The sequence below is a fragment of the Lepisosteus oculatus genome, chromosome 5 (genome assembly GCF_040954835.1).
Source record: "Lepisosteus oculatus isolate fLepOcu1 chromosome 5, fLepOcu1.hap2, whole genome shotgun sequence".
Classification (NCBI taxonomy): Eukaryota; Metazoa; Chordata; class Actinopteri; order Semionotiformes; family Lepisosteidae; genus Lepisosteus; species Lepisosteus oculatus.
The window spans coordinates 37,619,694-37,641,774 of NC_090700.1; the positions used below are offsets into that span (position 1 = coordinate 37,619,694).

At 42.8% G+C, this 22,081-nt stretch overlaps 1 protein-coding gene across 1 annotated transcript; it reads left to right on the forward strand.

Moving 5' to 3' along the window:
- The first annotated feature begins 4,489 nt into the window (after window positions 1-4,489).
- Window positions 4,490-21,345, forward strand: nucks1a (nuclear casein kinase and cyclin-dependent kinase substrate 1a). Its single transcript, XM_006628447.3, has 8 exons — window positions 4,490-4,759; window positions 11,240-11,289; window positions 14,024-14,129; window positions 14,335-14,378; window positions 14,695-14,856; window positions 15,661-15,813; window positions 16,048-16,197; window positions 16,551-21,345. Exons 1-8 carry the CDS (start codon window positions 4,743-4,745, stop codon window positions 16,766-16,768), a joined length of 900 nt encoding a protein of 299 aa, XP_006628510.2. The 5' UTR covers window positions 4,490-4,742; the 3' UTR covers window positions 16,769-21,345.
- The last annotated feature ends 736 nt before the right edge of the window (window positions 21,346-22,081 follow it).

Consider the following 22,081-nt stretch of genomic DNA (forward strand, 5'->3'; position numbering starts at 1 on the left):
CTTTCATCTAGTTTTACAGGGAGAATATAATTATAAGAATCCAAGCAGTGGCATTCTTTGCAGTATTGTTTGCATATCCGGAAGGCAGCAACAAAGTCCCTTGTGATCATCATCATCTTATGTTTATGTGCTCAAATATTTATATTTCATATTTGATTTAAATAAGTCTGATCCATTCCCAGTTCATAAAAAAAACATTTTTTTTCTTTACTGTAAAGATGTTTGTTTTCCTGTGAGGTATTGACTCCTAACGTTATGCATCCATCCATTTTTTAACCACTTTTTCCAATTCAAGGTTGCAGGGGAGCCAGAGCCAATCCCAGCATGCAATGGGCACATTCCAGGACACACCCTAAACAGGACACCAGTCCATCACAGGGTGGACACACTCACTCACAACAGGGACAATTTTCCCAGGAGCCAAAAACACCTACCAGTATGTTTTACCAGTATGTTTTTGGACTGTGGGAGGAAACCAGAGCACCCGGAGCACTAGAGCATTGCAGGTCAAGAACTGCTCCCAGAGTCCCAGGGCTGCAAAGCTACAAAGCTGTTAACCACTGCACCACTTTACCACTTCCCAGTGTTCTCAAGGAGTTTCTAATTCAACTTGTCTTAATTGACTGGGGAGTGTTTTTACGCACGATTTCTTCGGCTAGCTTTCTGCTAGTCATTTCAACAATGGTCAAAATGTTGGGCAGAAAGTGTTAACCATGCTTTTCTGTTAATGGTCTCAGCAGACGTGTCAATGTGACGGATGAGTCAATGAAAGAAGCTGCTCACAGACTGCTACTCTTTCTTTATAAAAGAACTTGCTTAGAATTATTCACTTCTTAGACGTTTTGTATGTGCTAAAATCTTAAAATTTTGTGTGGCCATATGCACTGGATCTGTGGTTAATCAACATCACTCGAATCCTGCTAATTATTCTACTCCCTTACATAAATTCCCCTTGCGCTGTATTTAGACAAAGTATGTATTTGATAGAAACAAAATTAATTTATTATACAGTATGTATATCTTTCCATCTTAACATGTTAAAGCAACCATCTTGCTCTGGGGTATTAGAGTAAAAACCAAAAGGAAACTCAGGATTGTGCCTGAGATCTGTCAATATCTCCCGTCTGGTCTCAGAATCTTTCAGGGTCAGCTGGAATGCGATAGTGGTATGAGGGATGTCTGGATCTACGTCCTCCACATACTGTTATGTCAGTGACACCTGACCAGCAAGAGCAATAATCCGAAAATTAAAGGCTTAACAACAGCAGTTATTAGTAGTGTAACGCAACGGGGGCTCAGGCGGGCGCCCTTGCCGCATCTGGTCGGCCCAAAGTATAGGTGGCTCGAACCCGGGACTTCCGTGTCTCTCTGCAGCGACCTAGCCCCGTGAGCTAAAGAGAGATCTCTCCACAGCCCAGTAGCTGTGGTCCTGCTATCACAGGGAAGGGCGGTGACGTCACCTGCTCTGGTACGCCGGCTCTTACACACAGTGCTTGTCGGCCGTAAGCGTTACAGTAGTGGTATTTGTAGCAGAGGTAGTTGTATCAGTAGTAGAAGCTGCAATGGTAGCAGTCGGTGCAGCTGCAGCAGCTGTAGTTGCAGCAGTGGCAGTAAGTGCAGTAACTGTGTAAGTCGCAGCAGCTACAGTAGTTGTATTGGTAGCAGTAGTTACAGCAGTAGCAGCTGCTGCAGCAATTATATCAGTAGCGGAATTTGCACTGGCAGCAGTTACAGCAGTAGCGGAAGTTGCAATGCAGAAGTTACAGCAGCTGCAGTAGTTATTTCAGTGGCGGAAGTTGCAATGGCTGCAGTTGCAGCGGCTGTAGTAGGTGCAGCAGTATTGGAAGTTGCAATGGCTGCAGTCGCAGTACATGCTGCAGTATCGGACGTTGCAATGGCTGCAGTCGCAGTACATGCTGCAGTATCGGTCGTTGCAATGGCTGCAGTCGCAGTACATGCTGCAGTATCGGACGTTGCAATGGCTGCAGTCGCAGTACATGCTGCAGTATCGGACGTTGCAATGGCTGCAGTCGCAGTACATGCTGCAGTATCGGTCGTTGCAATGGCTGCAGTCGCAGTACATGCTGCAGTATCGGACGTTGCAATGGTAGCAATAGCTGTAGCAGAAGAGGTAGCTGGGTCCACTAAAGTTTGGAAAGTGTTGCTTTGTGCGTCAACATTACAGTAGGCTTGGAAAAACAAGGATTGAGGTGTCAACTGCAATCTTATCCTAATATCGGCACATACAAGCACATTTTCTAAGACAAAGAAAGGAGGATTAATCAATTGATTTGTTTGCTTACGTTTGCATCAAAATGCAGCTCTGAGTCAAAAAGCCAAACTTCCTTATCGCTCAGGTGACGTTTAAGCGGCAGTTTGTCTTTTTGGTATTTCCAGATGGAAATGACAGCAGAAGTCTTGGGAGATTCCACTCCTGTCCCCACTCACGGTGTTTGTGATTACCTGCTGGCTCAATCAGCTCTTCAAAACCTCTTCAGTCACATCCACTGATCTCACAGAGGGCAGAGTTGCATCTGACAGGTAAATGAATCTTGATGGCACTGTCTGCCCAGCTTTCTCCAGGGACAAACCAAGGAGTTCAGCTGTTTCACACACCCCAGGCTGTCTGAAGACCTGGCTTTGTAATAAGATCTCTACCTAGATAAGCACATCTCTGTTTAAGAGAGAGCAGCAATGTCTGCCAAATACCAGGATGCTCATTCTCACTCTTTTATTCTTGCTCTTGCTTTCCAAATGAAGAATTACGAAATGGACAAAATTTCAACCATTTATCCTGTCTTGCAAGAAAACAGCAATAGAACATATATTTGTCACTATTCTGTTATCCATAACAATGGCAGTGAGTGACCCTGCTTGTGTTGATCAGTCTTTACATTGGAGTTTAATGAAAACCTTATTTTAAAAAAAGTAAGCTTCCCTTTGCAGGGCATCGTACCTGTCCTGCACACCAACCTTCTCAGATATATTGCCACATAGCCTCAAACTGAACAAAGCAAATGGAATTAAATCAGTCTTTATTTGACATTGCGTCTGTCACAACAATTAAAGCATTAACTATCTCAAACAGGTATGTGCTTTAAAAACTCAGACTTTGTCTGATGTGCATGCTACTGTATCGCATGGAGTGGAAGCCATCCGCTGGTTTCTGGAAGACCCACTTCAGGTCTTTTGGGGTCCCCATCGGTTGACACCAGGCTGAGCATCAGCTCATCTTTGTGTTTTTTTTTTTATGAAAAACAACTCATTTCTCCTTAAACCTTTACAATCTGCACCTACGTTATATTCTATACAATGTAAACTGCTGTATGTTTTATTGCACTTTATGACTTCTTTCCTGTCTGTGGCTTTCCAGTGTTCAATGTGCAGCACATCGCATTTTAACTTTCTACATGTTGTATATCAAGAATCATCACCTGAAGGACGCCCAAGAGCTAAAATATTTTTTGCTTTCTACTTTTTAAGTGTGGAATTAACCTCTGCTTCTTCCTATATCCAACATGGCTTGATTTCCTCATGCCTGTCAAAACCATCACTAAATTGTTCCTGTGACTGGGTGTGTGCCCTTTGATGAATCGCTGTCCCGCCTACAGGATGAATGGATATATGGAATGCAAAGAAAACACTGTTCTAAAATAGATTATATCTGAAGATACTTTTAAAAATGAAAGGCAGAGAATGTCAGCCATCATGCTGAAAGTTATGGTCAAACAGTTGTGAACAAAGATGTTTGGCATGTGGAAATTTCAGAGGTTTTAACTACACTACTGCCATAGTATTGGAAAAACAATAAACTGGAATCATGGTAGCTTTATGTTCATTATGTATATCCATAATAGCATTTATAGTGCAATTGCCTCTCGGACTTGTACTTTTAAAAAAATAATAAGTTATTGTTCATAAGATGGAGGACTATTGAGTAAAACATAGCACAAATAAGGTTTCAAATAATCGAGAACACCATTCCTGAACCGAGACCACATTACATTCTATATGCTACCTCTTGGCACTAAAAATGTTTTTTGTTAAACTTTAAAGTCTGAAGAAAATGAAAACCTAATAACCACTCCTTCTGAACACCATGTCATATAAATCAAAGGTGAGTTTGGATGCATCTCAGCAATAACACTGTTAGGAAAACTTAACATAACTGGGCAGTCTGTGGAAAGCCGTTTTTCTGAACTTTAATTTGCTTCATCAGAACACATCAGCTTTCAAGCGGCCCAGGCCTTTCTATCCATTATGGGCCTCGTTTTGTTTTCCTAGTTGCTGCCTCAACCTAGCCGAGTGGGGGGAGGGAGATTGGGGGAGGGGGGTTGGGTTGTCTTTATGACGAGCAGCATGTTTCTCCAATCAACCGCAGAATGATGATTCGAATCACCCAATTACTGCGCGACATTTGGATGGTTCACCAGTTAGAGGCAAGCAGGGGAGGGGCTTGTAGAAGAAGTCCCCACCCACTAGCGAGGGTTAGGCTGCGCGGGAGCTGCAGTTTCAGTTTGTTTTATTCACCATTTTGTGTAGCTGAGGGTAAAATTCAAATAAAAATCCAGTTTAAAACACGTTTATTTTTTGTTTTTTGTGCTTGGCGCCGAACTGCGTTTCTGTCTAAAGCGGTGTGTTTAATCACGCTTTGAGTTGCAAAACCGAAAGGTTTTATTTTTTTATCTCCCTTGGATTTTCCTTTTAAATATATATTTTAACCTCTACAGTATTTCTGCAAAATGTCAAGACCAGTGAGGTATGTTTGTTTTCTATGCTCTTCGTTTACGGTGAGAGTGCATGCACGCCGTGAGCTAAACGCACGCTAGCATTGATATTGTAGGTTCTCTTTGACGATCTTGTGTGTGTTTAAGTTAAAAGGGTTGTAGTTTCTTATATTGTCTTTTTCTAATGCTCCCCTTTGGTAACACTAAGCCTTGCAGTGCGTTGTTACGTTAACGTGTCCTGTCTTTTTGCGCGCACTTCGGGTTTGCATCCATTCTTAAGTTTCCCCGCTGCTAATCTCCTTTCAATGCAGCGTTTATATACAACGCTTTAAAAAAATAACCTAACTCGTTTGTGTATGTGTGCTGTGGCTAGTAAAACTGGAAATATGGCTACCCATTCATCCTGAGCAGAGACAGAAACGGCAGTAAAATCCCAGTCCCTGGATGTTACCGTCATTGGCTCATTGATGTGAAGATCTTGGTCGACTCCAGCTTGCACACCAGTTAAAACACAGCGCGAACTTTTTTTATATACTGCGTTGTTTTATAACGGACGTTGGTGCGCATTTTTAAAGAAAAAATCGCTGCTGGGGAGGGGAGGGGGGGTTTGGAGCGAGACTTGAAAAAACAACGTAACGTTACACAAACTGGACTCCCCATTTCGCCTTCAACGCAGTAAATTAAAGACTAGGTATTCGAGTGATGTCACGAGGAGGGAGGGGGGTGTCTGTAGCTCGGGCGCCACACCTCCTCCTGCGCTCGACTTCTGGAAGTTGTGTTCCTGCGCGTCTCGTCTGGAGAGACGCAGAGCTCTTTCCACGCAGGTGGACGAGAGTCGCGGTCGCTGAAACCGGGTCCCTTTGTTTCGCCGCGAGCCTGCCCCCGAGGCACTTGAGGCGCGGGGCGAGCGGCGCGGTCTGAGAACGGTGCCCGCGTGCGGCGCGTGTGTGGACAACGGGGCCCGACACTAATGGAGCGTGGCTACACTGTAAATCACGTGGCGCTCTGTCGCGCAACTCGGGGTTTTTTTTCTTTGCGCCATCGAACAATGCGAACCACCAGCGAGACAGAGAAACATTTTTTTAGCCTACACGTATTTAATTTTAACTTATCTTTGACACGTAAGCAGTTTCACACGAACATATTAAATACCTTAATTCAGCCTAAGGCAGACATTCACCTCTCCCTAGCCCAGATACTGTATATATACCCTTTAGTCATGCTGCAGTTGCCTTAGAAATGTAGTGTTTAGCTGTGCAAAACATATTCCGTAACCGAGAAAGGTTACAATTGCACCCATTTCACTTTCCATCTTGATCTAAAACACGGATGAGGCCCTTCCCACTTAAAGGGTCCGTATCCGATTAATGGGCCCAACTCGAGTGATGTCACCTGGAGTCACGATTACGTCATGGGGCTTTATCGCCCTGGATTCTTGCATTTAGATTTGTATACGGCCCCGAGCCTGCAGTTTGGGGGGGGGGATCACTGCAGAAAATTCTGGAAAAAACGAGACCCACATGTAAACGCACGTTATGATTATAATACCATAAAACGGAGGAGTGTTGAATATTGCAGTCTGTATTGACATGGTTGCATTTGAAATTAGATTGGTAAATTGAGTCTGTTGTGCTTATGCAGATACTGACACAAGAACCCAGGGCTTGTTTCTTTCTATTACTTGAAGATAAAGCCTTCTCGTGATGCTTGTAGATCTACCTTAAACCAGAAATGATAATACTTCATTAAACCGAGGTTGTGCTCACCTTGGGCAGCCTCTGCCTGTCTGTGCTAGGGTGAGAGCTCATTGGTTGGTCCCCGTGGGCCAGTGAAGTGACCTAGTTCCATGTGATTGATTTTTCTTTAATTTACCAGCTGAAAGAGCGATTCTGCCTAGCAATCCCCTGAGCACGGCTGATACCGGAGCCAATTAAGCCCAGACCATAGAAACCTGTACTATCCAGAATGTTTTTTTTAATCTATCGATTAAGGAATATTGAAGCAAACCTTGTGTGGTAGTATTAAGAAGCATTATCAGCGACGGGGTGAATTCCACGGGGAAGGCAAATCTTAACTGAAGTCTTCAAAAGATAACCTGATTTAATTTCCAAGTTCATACCTTCAGCATGTCGCCGGTGTTTGGGATTTGCCTGAAATGGCTTCAGCGTGGAAAAGCTTGCCCTGTTGGAGTTCTCCTTCATTTCTCTGCAGTTCCCGAAGAATCATCACAGCTTTTGTTGCTTAATGAATGCAGTGCAATTTAAGTGTGATTAACGTGTCCAAACAATTTAAATGGAGTCCTTTTGCTTTTCGCCTGGTGATGAAATAAATCGGTGTGCAGCACACATCCAGTCTCGCACCGCAGAAAAAAATCGGTTTGAGCAACTTGCCAGGTTCTTAATTCACGATACCGGGCTGTCCGTAAGGGGGAAGAGGTCGTAAAGAGCAGTTAGGTCAAAGGGTTTCTGTCAACATTGTCCAGGGAGGTGTAGTGGTCATGGCTCGGGCAGCAAGCTGTAGGTTTGTCACTGATCCAGTCTGAGTCAAAGTAGCCTCAGCAGCAGTGAACATCAATTCTGTTTTATTGGGTGTTTGCTTTTATGAACTTATTTTACAATGTATGAACAATGATATTTGTTGAACATTTATGAGCTATTAATATATGGTTGTGGGATTCCATGGAATTAAGCAGCAATCAGGTAGCTCCCTACTGCTTTTTGTTCACTGGCACACAGTCGTGTTCAGTTATATATATATATCATTTTAAGTACATACAATTTACATTTCATTGGATCCTGTGAGACCTGATTAATACTGGAAATAAAAATGTTATCTCAGCTACTTCATCAATGAACAAAAGAAGCCTTCTAAAAGGCTTGTGAAGCAGCTTAAAGACGTTTCAGGTCTGTTGACATGAATTATTTATGAGACATATTGGTGGGGGGGGGAAAAGGTTTGTTTTTTGTAGTGCCTAGAGTTTAAAAGCCAACTTGTTTTCATTAAGTAAAAGCATCTCTTAAGGTTAGTAAGAAATCATAATTACAAATTTAATTGGACTATTGGTGCTGTTATCCATGGAGTCTTGCATAATTGTAGATTGTACACATGTTATATAGTAGTTTCACAGACAAACAAAGCATCAAGAATGTAACTTGATTTTAGCATGTTTACCTGCTTGCGGTTAAGTAATGTATTACTACAATTCACCGGCTGTGAAAGCAAGATCTGAAATTTAAACTCTAAGCTTATTTACAATAATAGGTATTGTCTGTATTAAAAATGTAATCTCTGCTTTTTTAAAATTCAGGATCCATTATTTATCATGCTCGGGCACCTCTAAGCCCTTTCCTTGGAATATTTGAGCAAATGTGTATTTTCCTTTTTTGTGTTCATTTTACTTATTATTGGATGTTTCATACCATATAAAACTTCAGAATCGATTTTTTTTTCTAGACAGAATTGTCAGATCAGTGCTATATGCTCCTGAGTGGGAGGGGGAGGAGGGGGTCAGTCGGTCAGTTGGTGTGCCTTGTCCCTCCAGTTACTGACCACTCGCCTCACCGCGGTCTCCACTGTATCACTGTTCCACTTCTGTCTTCTTTTCTTTTTGGATGACGTGCCACATCCTTAACGTGGCCCTTGTGAGACCAGCCATCCAGGGCTGGACTCTCTCATTGGAGAGAAGAGCCTGCTGTGCAGACTCCAGTGTGAGCTGGGCTGAACAGTCCTGTTGAGTCTTAGGAGCCCCAGTCTTAGATCAGGTGTTGTTTTGCAGCATTTGTAAATGAGCAATCTTTGAACACAGGTTCTCAAGCAATACGCATTTGGTTTTACATGGGTATATATTTGAACTGTCTGTGGTGAGGGTGTTTCTCTGCTCTGGGGTCTTCTTATGAAGAAGCTGATAGTGCAGTGTCATTCATAAGCAGTCTCTTGATTATGTATGATAGCTAATAAGTAAAATAACATTTTGGTTTATAAGAAAAGTAATAGAACAGTAAACATTATATACAATGTATGTCTGCTCTGGAAGCAGTCCAGAGAAGAGCAACCAAATACATTCTGAGGTTTAAAACAATGTCCTCTACACTGACAGATGGAATGAATCAAACCTTTTTTTAGTCTTGAACAGAGAAGCCTGAGGGAATCTGATACAAGTGTTCAGAATCCTCAAAGGCATTGCCAAAGTCAACCCAGCAGACTATGTGAAAAGTATGTGAAAGTGCATTAAAAAAACTGAAAAGGTCTTTACACAAAGGGTTGTGGGAGTATGGAACAAGTTACCCAGCCTTTTAGGAAAAGCAAATACCCTGGTTTCTTTCAAGAAAAGACTGGATGGTCAATTCCCTGCTAACTACCAAACAAACGAATGTGGCCAATCAGTCCACTCTCTTATGTAACCTTTCTTATCTTGTTAAAATGAAGGCTTCTTTTCAGCATTGCTGTTACACCTTTTCTGGTCGGGAAGATTCTGTCAGAAGTGGAAAGGGTTTTACAGGAAGCTGCTGAGTGTAAATGGATTTGTGTAAATTTTCTGCACAACTTTAGGAAAGGTAGTTAGGCCAGGAAAAAGTCTGAAGATTTGCACATTAATGAAAGTCAGGCATGCCCTCCCTTCCTCTTGCAAAAAGCATGGAAAAGGAAATCTTTTTTTCTTGTAGCTCATGTAAACTGATGAGCATCATGCATTCAGTTTGTTGGTTTTGTTCCCAAAACAGGGAAGTTCAGCTACTCCAGAGTTATTCCTGTTGCTGAGAGAGTGTTGGATTTAATCCATGACTTCTAAAGCTTAAAAGTGTTTTTCCACCTGTATATGATGTCCATTCTGTGAATGCATTAAAAAATAACACATTGAAAATGCTCTGCGTCTGATGCCATCTCCCCCTCTGTCTGTGGGGCACCTTGAAGTCAGGGAGCCCAGTGATGTTTGTCAACTCTGTTTGCTACAGGGTCACACAATGTGAAGTGGCCATGTTCTCTCGTGTCCATCAAGCCACTCAGCCTGCAGGAGCTTCAGTGCTGGATGGAGGAGGGGTGTGTCCCTTGCAGATGTCATTTCACACACCTGGCTCATTACAGAATGCGAAATGCAGAAGCATAATATAAAGACAAATGTGTTTTTAACCAATATATATTCTTTCGGATAATGAGGAGAATTCTAGCTGTTATAACGCGGTCTGGAGGCTGGTCATTAGCCAGAATAAGAACATAAGAGCAGTTCCAAACAAGAAGAGGCCGTTTGGCCCATCAAGCCCGTTTGCTAGTTAAGCGGGTGTGTTAAAGAGAAAAAATGTCTCGAGTCGACAAATGATCCAAAGAAACGGGTCCTTTCATTCAAAAAAGCAACACGCTCGCCGAAAATGGTCTCTTTCAGTTTGTGAGTGAAATGGATACCTTTCAGCCAACATTGCAAGCACTGTTTACATGCTGGAATACTGTAAACCCTTCACTTGATTCACAAAAGTTTAAATTTCCCTCCCCCTCTTTAGTTGGCTACAGTTGGCTTTAGCTGCAGATGTGAATTCAAGAGTACAAGTACTCTGCCACTGAAGCAGGGCTCCGCACTAACTGAGGACGATGTGAACTTTTCTCTCCCTGCCTTCTCTTCTGTTTTTTTTTTGGACATTCATTTATCAAGGAGCAGCTTAAATCAATGAAGTTATTGGTGAGACCCGCTAAAATAACCTATGGCTGCAGGTACAGAGCCCTGCCTCATTTCAGTGAGCAACATCCATGCAGCACAGTGCTAGGCAAGAGAGCAGATGCAAACAGCTGTCTGAGAGCAGATGCTCACATGCAAAATGGATTTGTTCTTCCTGGTGATCACGGAGCAAAATTGGTTTGGTGCTTTTGATTTTAAACACAGACAAAAATATTTGTAAGTCTTTGTAAATCAGTGTTAATGGATCACTAGGTGGTGCTATTCTCTCTGGACCAGGATTTCCACCTGGTTCTGCAGTATGGTGACCGGACACAGCAGGCTTTAGGAGGTTATGTCCTTTAGACGACACATTAAATTCAGGACCTGACTGCTTCATCATTAAAGACTCCTTGACACTTTTCGTGATGATGTGTTAATGCTAGTGTATGTTTCTTGGTTACATTCCATCCTGGGATTGCAGAATGTGATCTCCCCTAATCAAGTTGGTGAAGATCCCTTCCCTACCTGCGCTGCTGTGCGGCGGGGCTGCTGGTACAGAGCGGCTGCAATACATCAACCTGGCAGGAGCAGAAGTGGGCTTGTTCCTCAGTGTAAAAGCGCTATACACGTGCAAGGAATTATTGTAATTCTGAAAGTGCATGAAGTCTGAAAAACCAGGCCAAGGACTGCTGGTGGGGTTGAGTGAGGGGTTGAGTCTCTGTGACATCCTGCTTCATTGCTTTTGGATCCGTTGGAAAAGCTCAGCTGGAGCACAAGCATGTTATTAGATCAGAGAGTGTATTTTAATGCCTTCATCCCTCCTCCCAGGTGTGTACCACCCTGTTTATGTATCTTTTTTTTTTTCTTACAGGAACAGGAAGGTAGTGGATTACTCACAGTTCCAGGAGTCTGATGATGCAGGTGAGAACTCGGTCTGAAATTCCTTTTGGGCTTTTGGTCAAGATTGTGAAAGGTGGGGGAGACGTATACGATTCTGCTTTCTGGTGAGAGCTAGTTCACATTCCCATAATTCATAGCAATTGCTTGCCTTTTACAAACAGATGAGGGGTTCCCCTTAAATATGTCTAAATATGTGAATACGAATAGTGTGGAAGCAAGACCCATGAGAGCCACTTCCAGCATTCAGGGGGCCAAAGGGTTTCTGGTTTTCATTGAGGTCTGCGGTGTACTAAGTGGGAAAAAGTAGGAGAACCATTGCTTAGTGCTGGGTGATAATTCGCTAACGATAATTATCGCTATATAATTTTCCTCACTATAATTTTAACAAAAGTTCGATATGTATGTTTATGCTTTGCGCATGGTATGCGCATGCGCACAAAATACTGCGCGAGAGCGTGTGCGTGTTGCAGTCAGCTAACGTGGTGTGATTGTAGTTAGAGTGGAGAAATGAGCGACACTGAAGCAATGTAGTGCTGCCAACGACCAGCTCGAAGGACGATGACATCGTCGACAGAAAAGGTCATTCCACTTCGGTAATTTGGAGATAGATATTTTGGCTTTTTACGATCAGACATAAAACAGAGCACTTTAAACTTTGCAGTCTGTCTGAGCCATCTTCTATGTGTGACTGCAGTATTTAATTTTTCTATTGCATATTCTCATGCGTATCTTGACATAAAAAAGACTTGCTTACTCTCTACCTCAGATTTGTTTAATGTTTCTGCTGTTTGGCAAGTGTATGTTGTGTTCTTAAAATAAAGAGTTGTTTAATTTACCAATTAACTGTCTGGTTTCTTCAACTTTCACTCAGGAGAAAAAATCTGCCTTTAAACTTGAAAGAAATAATGATCGTGATAGTTATCAATATCGACTGATATGAAAATTTTTATCGTGATAATGTTTTTGGCCATATCGCCCAGCCCTACCGTTGCTCAGTCACCCAGTGTTAAACCATGACGTCTGCTGGGTTTCAGCCTTCATGGACCAGAGCTGCTCAGGTGTGTCAACCCCGCAGCTGAATTCTGTCTTTGAAGTGACTGCATTATGGATAAATTGTTTTTCGACAGTCCCTTTCATGTGGACAGGATATAGAGAGAACATGCCTGCAGCAAAGCAACTAAACGGCAGACGGGCACACCTCCTTAACGGCCACTGAGGTTTACTTCGGGAACTTCCGTGCTTTGAGTTTTGTGCCGATTTAGCTCTTTTCGACTCCCTCTGCACAATGATATGCTTAGCAGGATTGTTCCATTTTCCAAGGAATCACAAGTAACTTCTCATCTCTGATTTTTTAGCTGGCGGCTTAATCCCCAGCTTTGTCGGGTTGTAGACAGTTTTACAAGAATGTGTCGGCACAACTGACCATTTGTCTGAAACTTGGTTTGTACATAATTGTTAGCATTACAGGCTTCAGGTTACCTATCCCTTTATTTTTGGCATTTTTCACTAGGTCCTCTTAATTAGCCCCTTGCAATCCCATCTTGCACTGCTTAGCAGAGCCGCAGTGACTGCAGAGTTTTGGACAGACTGCAGACCTGTACTTTATTAAGGCTCTGAGAAACCAGAGAAAAAGCAGTTTGGTTTTATATGGCTATAAAGAAAGCCATTTTATCTGTGTATGCTGCTTTGCAGGCAGGATATTTCTGTTGGGGGGGAGGGATTATAATAGGGAAATGTAGCACATTCTTTTTTTCTATTTGGTTTATGATGTAGTGTTAGCAGCTGGAATGCATTTTAGCTGCTTACATTTCAAGGATATAAACCACCTTTGTACTGTGCTGGAAGTCTAGTGGGTCTGGCCTCTTGTGGTTATGAATTACACACATGCAGTACAATAAGTTGTGTTTTAGGTTAACCATCAGCCATTATAATTGCTTGCAATTATTAGGCCAGATGGACAGAAGCCTTAAAATTGCCCTTAAAAGCTAAGTACATCAAACATGTACAATACGGTACTGATCATATCAAACAATGAAAATTTTATTAGTATATTACTAGATCGCAGGTCTAACAGTTATCCCGAATGATTGTTTATTTTGCTGTAATGGAGAGTCCTAATCCTGTTCCATCTTGAAAGCCCTTTTTTCACAGCTGATCCTCCATGCCTTCTTCTGAGATCCTGCCCTCCCTGAACTATGATTGTGTTTTATTCAGGGTAGTTTTAAGTGTTAATCGAGTTTGGAGCTTTGGAGTTGTGAGAGTCTGCATCAAGCTGCTTCGCGCACGCTGTTACTGCTGCGCTGGTTTCTTTCCGATACCCTGAACGAGTTCCTTTGATCAATGAGCTCCTATCACAGGGGCTTGGGCCAAAGTGCCGCCTCTCGTTTGTAACCGTTCTTTTGACAGCTCCAGCCCTGTACCGAGATAGGTGGCTCACAGAGTCAGGGCTGATCCTCTGAACCTTCTGGGGGGAAAATGGGCTCCAGTCTGATGTGATTCTGGGGCCAGAATGTAAACCTGTTCAGTGGTCATGGCTTTGTCAATCCTGAAGGTGTCCAGCCCCCGGATTCCCAGTGAATTCAAAGATGCTATAAAAGACAGGTGCAGGATTCCCAGTTGAATTGAGTCTCTCTCTGCCTTTCACTTTCATGGCCCTTCATTTTCCATTCTTGTTGTTGTTGTAATCCCCCCCCCCCCAAGGGCTGGGACCCTTATACAGGCTTATCCGATTTCCTTTCCTTTGTTGTCCCCACAGATGAAGAGTATGGGAGGGACTCTGGGCCTCCTAGCAAGAAGATCCGTGCGTCTTCTCGGGAAGTGAAGCCGAAGAAGAGGCCGGGGAAGAACTCGCAGGAAGACAGGTGATACGCCTCCCTGTCCTTCCGGTCTTGAACACGAGGGCCGCCTGCCTTTCTGCGGCCCAGAAACGGGCCTCGTTGTTGCCCGGCATCTTGCGTATGAGACGGGGAGGTGTTCTGGGGGAGGCCCAGGGGGTCTGTACACCATGAAACAAAGTACCCACCTGTCCTCCGGCAACCCAAATTAATGTATTTTTACCTTTTTCAGTGAGGATTCAGACGACAAAGCGAAGTCCAAAGATGACTCGGCAGGTAAGGTCAGACAGCATGAAGTCAACGGAAATTAAAAGTGGTAGCACACAGTGTATACTCAGTTCTGGGTGCTGTACCTTGATTTGCATGGGAATTGTCAAGTTAAAAGGACTGTTCTAGACAGTATGAAAACGGGTCTGATGTTTAACATTTGAACAGTGCAGCAGAAGCCACTTGGGAATTTCACTTCCTCCAGCAGCGAAGGCAGTGTTTCTCACCTTCCCCTTATTCTTCCATTTTGAAAAATCTGTCTAACTGTGCAAGCAAAATGTTGTCAGAAAATGCTGCAAACCTTTTTTTTTTCTTCCCCACACAGATGATTTTGGCAGCGAGGACGACAATGACTTTGAAGGAGAGGAGGAGGAGGAAGAGGGGGGAGACAGTGATTATGACGGGTCTAAAAAGGGCAAAAAGGGAAAGAAGCCTAAAGTGGAGAGGCCAGCCAAGCGGACACCCAAGTCACGGAAAAGACCAGCAGGTACAGCCAACATCCTCTTGAGAATGGGTGTTATTTCTAAGTCGTTATAGGTGTCTGTGTCTTGTTAGTTGAATTGAGGTGAAAGTAATTAAGCTCTGGGGCAGATGGGTTGCAGTCTAGGATTTCCTTTTCAGCTTCTGGGCTGGAGTACCTTCTGTGTGGAGTTTGCATGCTCTGTGTTGAGTGGGCTGGCTGAATTGCCCATTCCATGACAAGTGGGAGTGTTGCCCCTGTCTAGCTCTGCTGCAAAATCAATTCCAATATAGTGTGGACAGTGTTCAGGTGGACCAGGTGTTCAGGTGGAGAGCTCTTCTCATTCATTAGGAGTATTTAGTCCTGGTGGCCAACATAGAGTTAATTATAAATGAAATCCAGATGTAGATTCTTAATCTCAGAACTGCAGTATTTCTACTTCATCGGAAGGATGAAGCGCTGGAATATAGTAACATGCTGCTGGTAACGATGGTAACGCACAGTGAGTCAGTGGCAGAGCTGGAGCTTGAATTGGAGACATCCTGGTGAGAGAGCCTTTTCCTGAATTACTGTGTAATTTAGAATGGTTCTGTGCACGTTTACGGTATGCCTTAGTTTAATCTTTGCACAACATCTCAGAAAAACAATAGGAACTGAATTCTTTAACTTTTGTGAAATACAAAATGCCCAAGCGTTACATGAGCTGGAGCCACTGAACTGTAGAAATGAATGCAAAGTCAGTAGCTTGTAGCCTAAAGCTTGGAGGTTGTGTCCCAGAATCCCTTGAGCTCGGGGAAATAACTGCCTGTGTTTGTCCCGTGACCCCTCCAGATGACAGCGACGATGACCAAGAGGTGAGCAAGAAGGTGCGGCAGCAGCGCCAGGCCGCCTCCAAGGCCGTGTCCAAGCAGAGGGAGATGTTGCTGGACGACGGGGGCAGCGAGGATGAGGAGAAGGACGAGGATGATCAGGCCTTCCTGGACAGTAAGATTTGGAGAAGGCCGGGCAAACATAAAAAGTGTAACAATTTGGCCAAATGTAGCTGTTGTCTCTCTCTTGCACTCCCGTCTTCTGTTGTGGAAGGTGAGGGTTAATCCGGGGAGTTGAACAGCAGGCCAGAGGCCTGGTAGTTCCTCTGCGCTGAGATGAAGACGTCTCCTCGTGACGTGCCCTCCTCTGTCCTCTCGCTCAGTCCTCCTCCTCTCTTTCTGTCCATAGAGGAGTCAGGCAGCGACGAGGATTTCATGGTTGATGACGACGACGACAGCGACTACGGACACTCGAGAAAGAAGAGCAAGAAAGTGGTGAAGAGGACCAAGCCCGACAGGAAGGAAAAGAAGTCTCCCAAACCTAGACTAAAGGCCACAGGTGGGGTACCTGGGTCTCCTGATGCCTTTAGTTCAGTGTTTATTTGATTACAAAAGTGCTTAGTGGACTACATTCCTAAAAGCTTTGGGCTTTTTCACAAATAAAAAGGGACATATCCAGGCTTGATCAACACTAGAAAACATATGACTTTTAGAAGACTTATGTGTTATGTATCCATTGTTTTGTGGAAGTAAAGTTTTTGGGGGGTAAGGAGGTATTTTGTCGGTGGTATTAAACATGTTTAACGTCGTTAGGTGACCAGGAGCCTGGCCTGGAGTCAAAACTCAGTTTGTGGGTTCCTAGTGGCTAACGTTGCTTCCTTATCCTGTTCTCCCATCATCCCCCTCCCGCAGTGACTCCCAGTCCCATGAAGGGCAAGGGCAAAGGTCGGCCCAGCGCGGCCAGGGCCTCCGAGAAGTCCTACAAAGAGGAAGAGGAGGAGCCAGAGAGCCCCCCCGAAGAGGAGGAAGAACTGGAGAAGAAGGACTCCCCTCCTCCAAAGAAAACAGAGGACCCGACTGAGGAGGAAGAGGACGTATCAGAAGAAGAGGCTCCTTCTGGGGAGGACTAACCGCTTGGAACGGGAGGGTCTTTCTCTCGTTTTTCTTTCTTTAATTTTTAGATCGTAGACAGTTTCAGTTTTCTGTGTCTGCCTGGCTCAACGGTTTGGACAATAATATTCTTAATATTTTTTCTTGCTTTTTTTTTTGCCTGTAAATACCATATCTCAAAGGACAGTGTGTGTGTGTATGGGTGTGTGATTGTGTGTGTGAGAGAGTGTAGGGGGCAAATCTTTACCAATTCAGGTGATGAATGTAGTCCTGTTTTTTCTGTTTGATTTTAATGAGCCCCCATCCACAGTGGCAGTGAAGCTGTGCTCCACAAGCACTAAAACCTTTGTGAGGAGGAAGAGGGCTTCTAAGAAGGAAATGTTACACAAGCCAAGAACCTGTAGTCCAAGACTGATCAGCCTCTGTCCTGCTGAATAGTACCATTGCAGGCCTTGCTCACAACTTGGGTATTGTGGAGGAATTCAAGCTGTTGCATGGTACAGTTGTGCAGGAAAATTGATTGACAGATGTTGACTTCACCCTGCAGAGTGCAGAGCCTGGGTCAGGTGAACACAGTGAAGTGCACACCCGACGCTCCTGCAGGCTGCACCTTGACCGTGAGAACAGGTGTTCTGTCTTGGATGCCCACTGCAGGTTCCTGACAGCAGCTTGCTGTGGCAGAACATGTATTTTCTGCAGATGTTTTTTTTTTTAGAGATCATTGTACAACACTATCTTACTCCGATAAGAACACCTGTTGAGTAGAACCTCTCTGGATTGAAATCTCCTGCTTAACCTGTGCAGGAATCTCACTGCTTACAGTGTAAGAAGCCTGTTTGTGGAGGATTTCATAGTGTAACTGCTTTTTACATAAAGATACAGTAATGGTCAAGTCTGCCTGCTGACCCATCTGGACCTTTTATTTTTCAAGTGTTGTTTTTATGGGGGTGAAAACATTTGATTTTAGAACGTTTTCTGTGCAAACACTTATTACTTGGGGCAAATAGGTTCGTTTAGATATTTTTTTTTAAGTGCGTGGATACGTCACTATTTTTGTGGGGGGGGGGGCGCATTCTTTGCAGTGAAGCTGCACTGGATTAAAAAAGGTTAAAACATGAAGATAAAAAGCATTAAGGATGAACTGCCACAAGTAACTTGTAATGGGAAATTTGCCGTGAGGAACATGTTTGCGTGTTTGGATCTTGAAAACCTGTATGTTCATGTTCCGTTTTCCTGGGCACAGGTGTGTGTTGCCATACAGCATTGACAGGTGGTTCTGTCCAGGCCTGAGCTGGTACTGACAGTTTTCTCTTCAGCACCTCATCTTCTAATAGCTGCTTAGTTTAAGTGACGCACATTGATGTTCCAAACTTTCTCACATCTGAGGTTAAGCTTGAGTTCAGATGATGTGGTTTTTTTAAGTCTATCACAGGTAAAAAGAACACCTTTGTTTCCTGGACATAAAAGTGTCTGACAGTTCAATCCCTTGTGCCAGGCCTTTTCTCTCTCTTTTTTTTTTTAATTCTTTTTGGTTTGGTTTTCAAAACAAAAGTCCAAAAATGAATGTTTTTTTTTTCTTTCTCGATTTTTTTGTAATGTTTGTTTTTTATGAAAAAATAAAAATGTATCTTGATTTTAAGAAAAAAAAAATCACATCTATCTCTTTTCTCAAAATCCAGAAAGGAAGATATATGAAAAAACCCAAGTGTGGAAATGGATTGTTCCTAGGCACTTGTGGCGTATTTAAGGGTTTGGGTGTTGTGTGGTAGGTCCTATACAGAATGGAACTGAGAACCTGTGCCTCCTATCCCCCTTCCCGCCCTCCGCCCGCAAAAATATAAAAAAGCATGAGTTGGTTGAGAGCAGCTTAAAACATTAAGACTTGAAATGTTCCATTTCCAGTGGGCTGGTGTCCATTTTCATAACACTACTGTTAAACGGGAGTTCTGTTTATCAGTAGCATTGCACATCAATGTGAATGCACTATTTGGGTGTAAATACATTTTACTGGAAAATTTAAATTCCTATTGATCAGTTCAAATCAAGTCAAATGTGCAGACGGCCTAACACTGGCCTCTCATACTTCATGATGGATTAGTGCACACAGGAGTGTTCGCAAAATGTTTTCTGCTCACCACCAACTTCAGAGAGTAGTAATTGACTTTGTTTCCAAGAGCCTTTAGAATGTGGACTTGGTTCTTTAAACCTTTATCTTGGCATCTGGTGTCCTACAATCTCTTATTTTACTAAATGAATTAATGTGAAGACACCTGTATTGTATCCTTTCGTTGTAGTTCATTAATGCCTTTTTTCCCCCATATTGTTTTATTACTCCTCTAAAAGGGGAGAATCTGAGGGAAGGCAGCTCCAGGGTGTCCAAGATAGGAATGATGATCCTTCAGGGTCACAGCTGGGTCAAGAGGCAGGAATGATGGGCCAATAGCTAGATCTAAAATTAAAACATCAGGTTTACGATGCTAGTTTTCCTACTCTGTCCTACGGGAAGTCCACTTAATTGGCAATTGGTTTCTTTAAGATGATGAGAAGCTGTTTATGTGGTTCCAGTTGTGCTTTGTACCTCTGCATTTAAGGAAAGGTGTTGCCTACTAAGGGGGGTTTCGCCAAAGACGATTGACCCCTGCATTGTGTTTGTTCTGCTGTCAGTTTTCAGTCACATATTGATTCATGGAATCAAGCTTTGTTGTTAAAGTGGCATTTCTTCACGGTATTGACTCGAAGGAAGGCAGCAGTGTGACATATTGTGTGAATAGCTGTCCATGCAGTTTCATGCTAAAATAGAGTGAACGGGCTCAGTGGGTCCGGAGGGGAGAATTGAACCTTTCAAAAGGGTACAGACCCATCTGGCGTCTCAAGTCCCATTTTGAGATGGGAATGAGAATGTGCCCCCTTTTCTAAATTGCATGCGTTAAAGTGACCACCAAGTATCATATCAAGGGGGTTTATTTTTTTTAATGCTTTAATAATGTAGAGTTTCTCATTTTTAGCTGTGGGGTGTTCCTTTATGCTAGGGAGGGAGTGAAGTGACGACCACCAAGTTTAACTAAAAACATAATTATTTGCAATTGTGTACGAGTGATTAATTAAAAATAAAGTCCTACCTGGGTTTTCTGTAGGGGACACTGCTGCAGCTCCTAGCTGTCGGTAGTCGTGCGCGAGTTGTTACATCTTGTTTTTTCAGTTTTTGTATTGCTTATGCTCTGGAGATTTGTGCAGAAAATCTGTTTAGTAAGCCAAGCTACTCTTTTGCAGGTTTTGGACTGTGAAGCCAGGTTTAAATGCTTTTTGTCACCTTTTCCCCTTCTTACTATCACAGAAATATTGTAAAATGCTTTTTTTCCACATTGCTAACCAGTCTTGTGGCTTCCTGCAAATGGAGACAGAAGTCTTTCTGTACTGAAGCCGTGGCTGAGAGCATACCTGTATTAGATGCTAAGAAACTGGGACAAGTCACATGCATAGCTCTGTTTATGAGACCAGAATGTAAGCTATTTTATTGTAATGTTTTAATCTGTGGTGCCTATTTTTAATGCTAGGAGGAAACTGTAAAGTTCTTGCTCTTCTGTGTTGTAGAGCTAAAAACTTTCACGAGCAGGACCATTGTTTTTTTAAATGGTCGGCCTCGTCTTCTGAGCCTAAAACTACATGCTGTGAGTGATAACTGCACTAAGCGTACAGGAGATAACTAGCAAAGTGGATACATTGTGTTTCCTGGAGAACCAGCAAGAGTTTGAAACTGAGGCGAGATTAATGATAACTTCCTGAGAAACTGAGTTGCTGCAAGCTGAATTCGCTATAATATTCCGTTACAACTTGTGGAAATATTGCAGTTTCTAGTGGGTGGGGGAGGGGGGGCTTAATCTTATGCAGTAGGTGCTTTAAAACATTTTAGATATTTTTACTTCAATCAAATCATTAGTTGTGTGTAAAGGAAAGCAGCAATTAGAATATTTGTCAAGTTGTGAGGGTGGATGGGGACACAGGTGTCGTAAAGCTTTTGATTATGTCCAAGCTTGACAATGAAAGAAAAAAACATTACAGTGTAAAAACATCTATGCCCTATATTGTGCGTTGATGTGTGTGCTTATTCTTTTGTGTAGCAGCTATCTTAATTCATGGGACATCTCTTACGTTGCCCAAGAAAAACAGAACTACAGATGTACTGAAAAAATATTTTTTTGGGGTGGTGGTGGCAGAGGGAGATAAAGGGGTGTGGGTGGGGGGTGAGACCAGAGACGTGGGGGGTCAGTTTTATAAAGCTTTTAAAGGAGAGTATAGTACACATTGTGTGTTGTAATGGGAAAGATTTTTTTTTAAGAAAACGCTGTAGTGTTCACTTTAAAAAAAAAAAGAAAAGTTAACATACATGTGTGCTGGAAATGTTGTTGTGCAAATTGTGAGTCCTGTTGTAAAGGGTGCAAGCCTTTTGTCAACAGCATCAGAAGCGAACTTGACCTTTGAACTGTTGTGCATGTCATGGGGGGGCAAGGGGATGGGTATGGCCATACTGTGGACTTTATTGTGATGATGATGAGAATTGTTGGTTTCCCAGCTCCTAATAAAAGCAACCTACTTTTTATACTGCTTAACCTGCAGTGGTTTTGTTCCGGAATTGTCTTAAAAGCTTATGGGTTTCCTTTTCTATATTTGTAGGAATCTCCCATGATTTTTGTTGTACCTGAGAACCGTACAGTGTTGGTCTACAAAAACAGGGAGTCTTTTGTTTTCCAGATCCTTATAACATTTTAATAACTTAAGCACACACGTTTGAAATTTAAATAGGCTTCAGCCACTGAAAATGTTTACCATTTTTCCACATAATCTCGATGTGTAATGGGATTCTCTCAAGTGTGTTGGATGAACTTCTTGTTCAATTGCTGAATTAAAATCCTCAGAAGTCTGCAGGTTTAACCTGAAGTCATTTGGGTTCCCCCCCTCCCAAGTAAAAATAAAACACATATTCAGGTCAGGTGACAGTGGTAGTTAAGGCATGCCCTGCCACAGATGTTGGGAATGCTCCTTGAAATAGAAGTCCAGTATCAGTACAATGAATACAACTTTCTTCCATAGCTGCAACAAAACTCTCACTCTTAATGATAACAATGTCTTATTTTCATTCTATAAAACCATCTACAATAAGAGTTGTTTGTCTGGGTTCAAGGATTCCAACTTCTGAACATAACTTTTCCCAAATCTCTTCTTTAGCTTTATGAAAACATCTGTTCCTGACCTCTTTATATCTTAGAATGATGATTTAATTTTAAAATATCACCCTATTCAGAATATGATAGCGACATTTAATTTCCAGTGGGAGA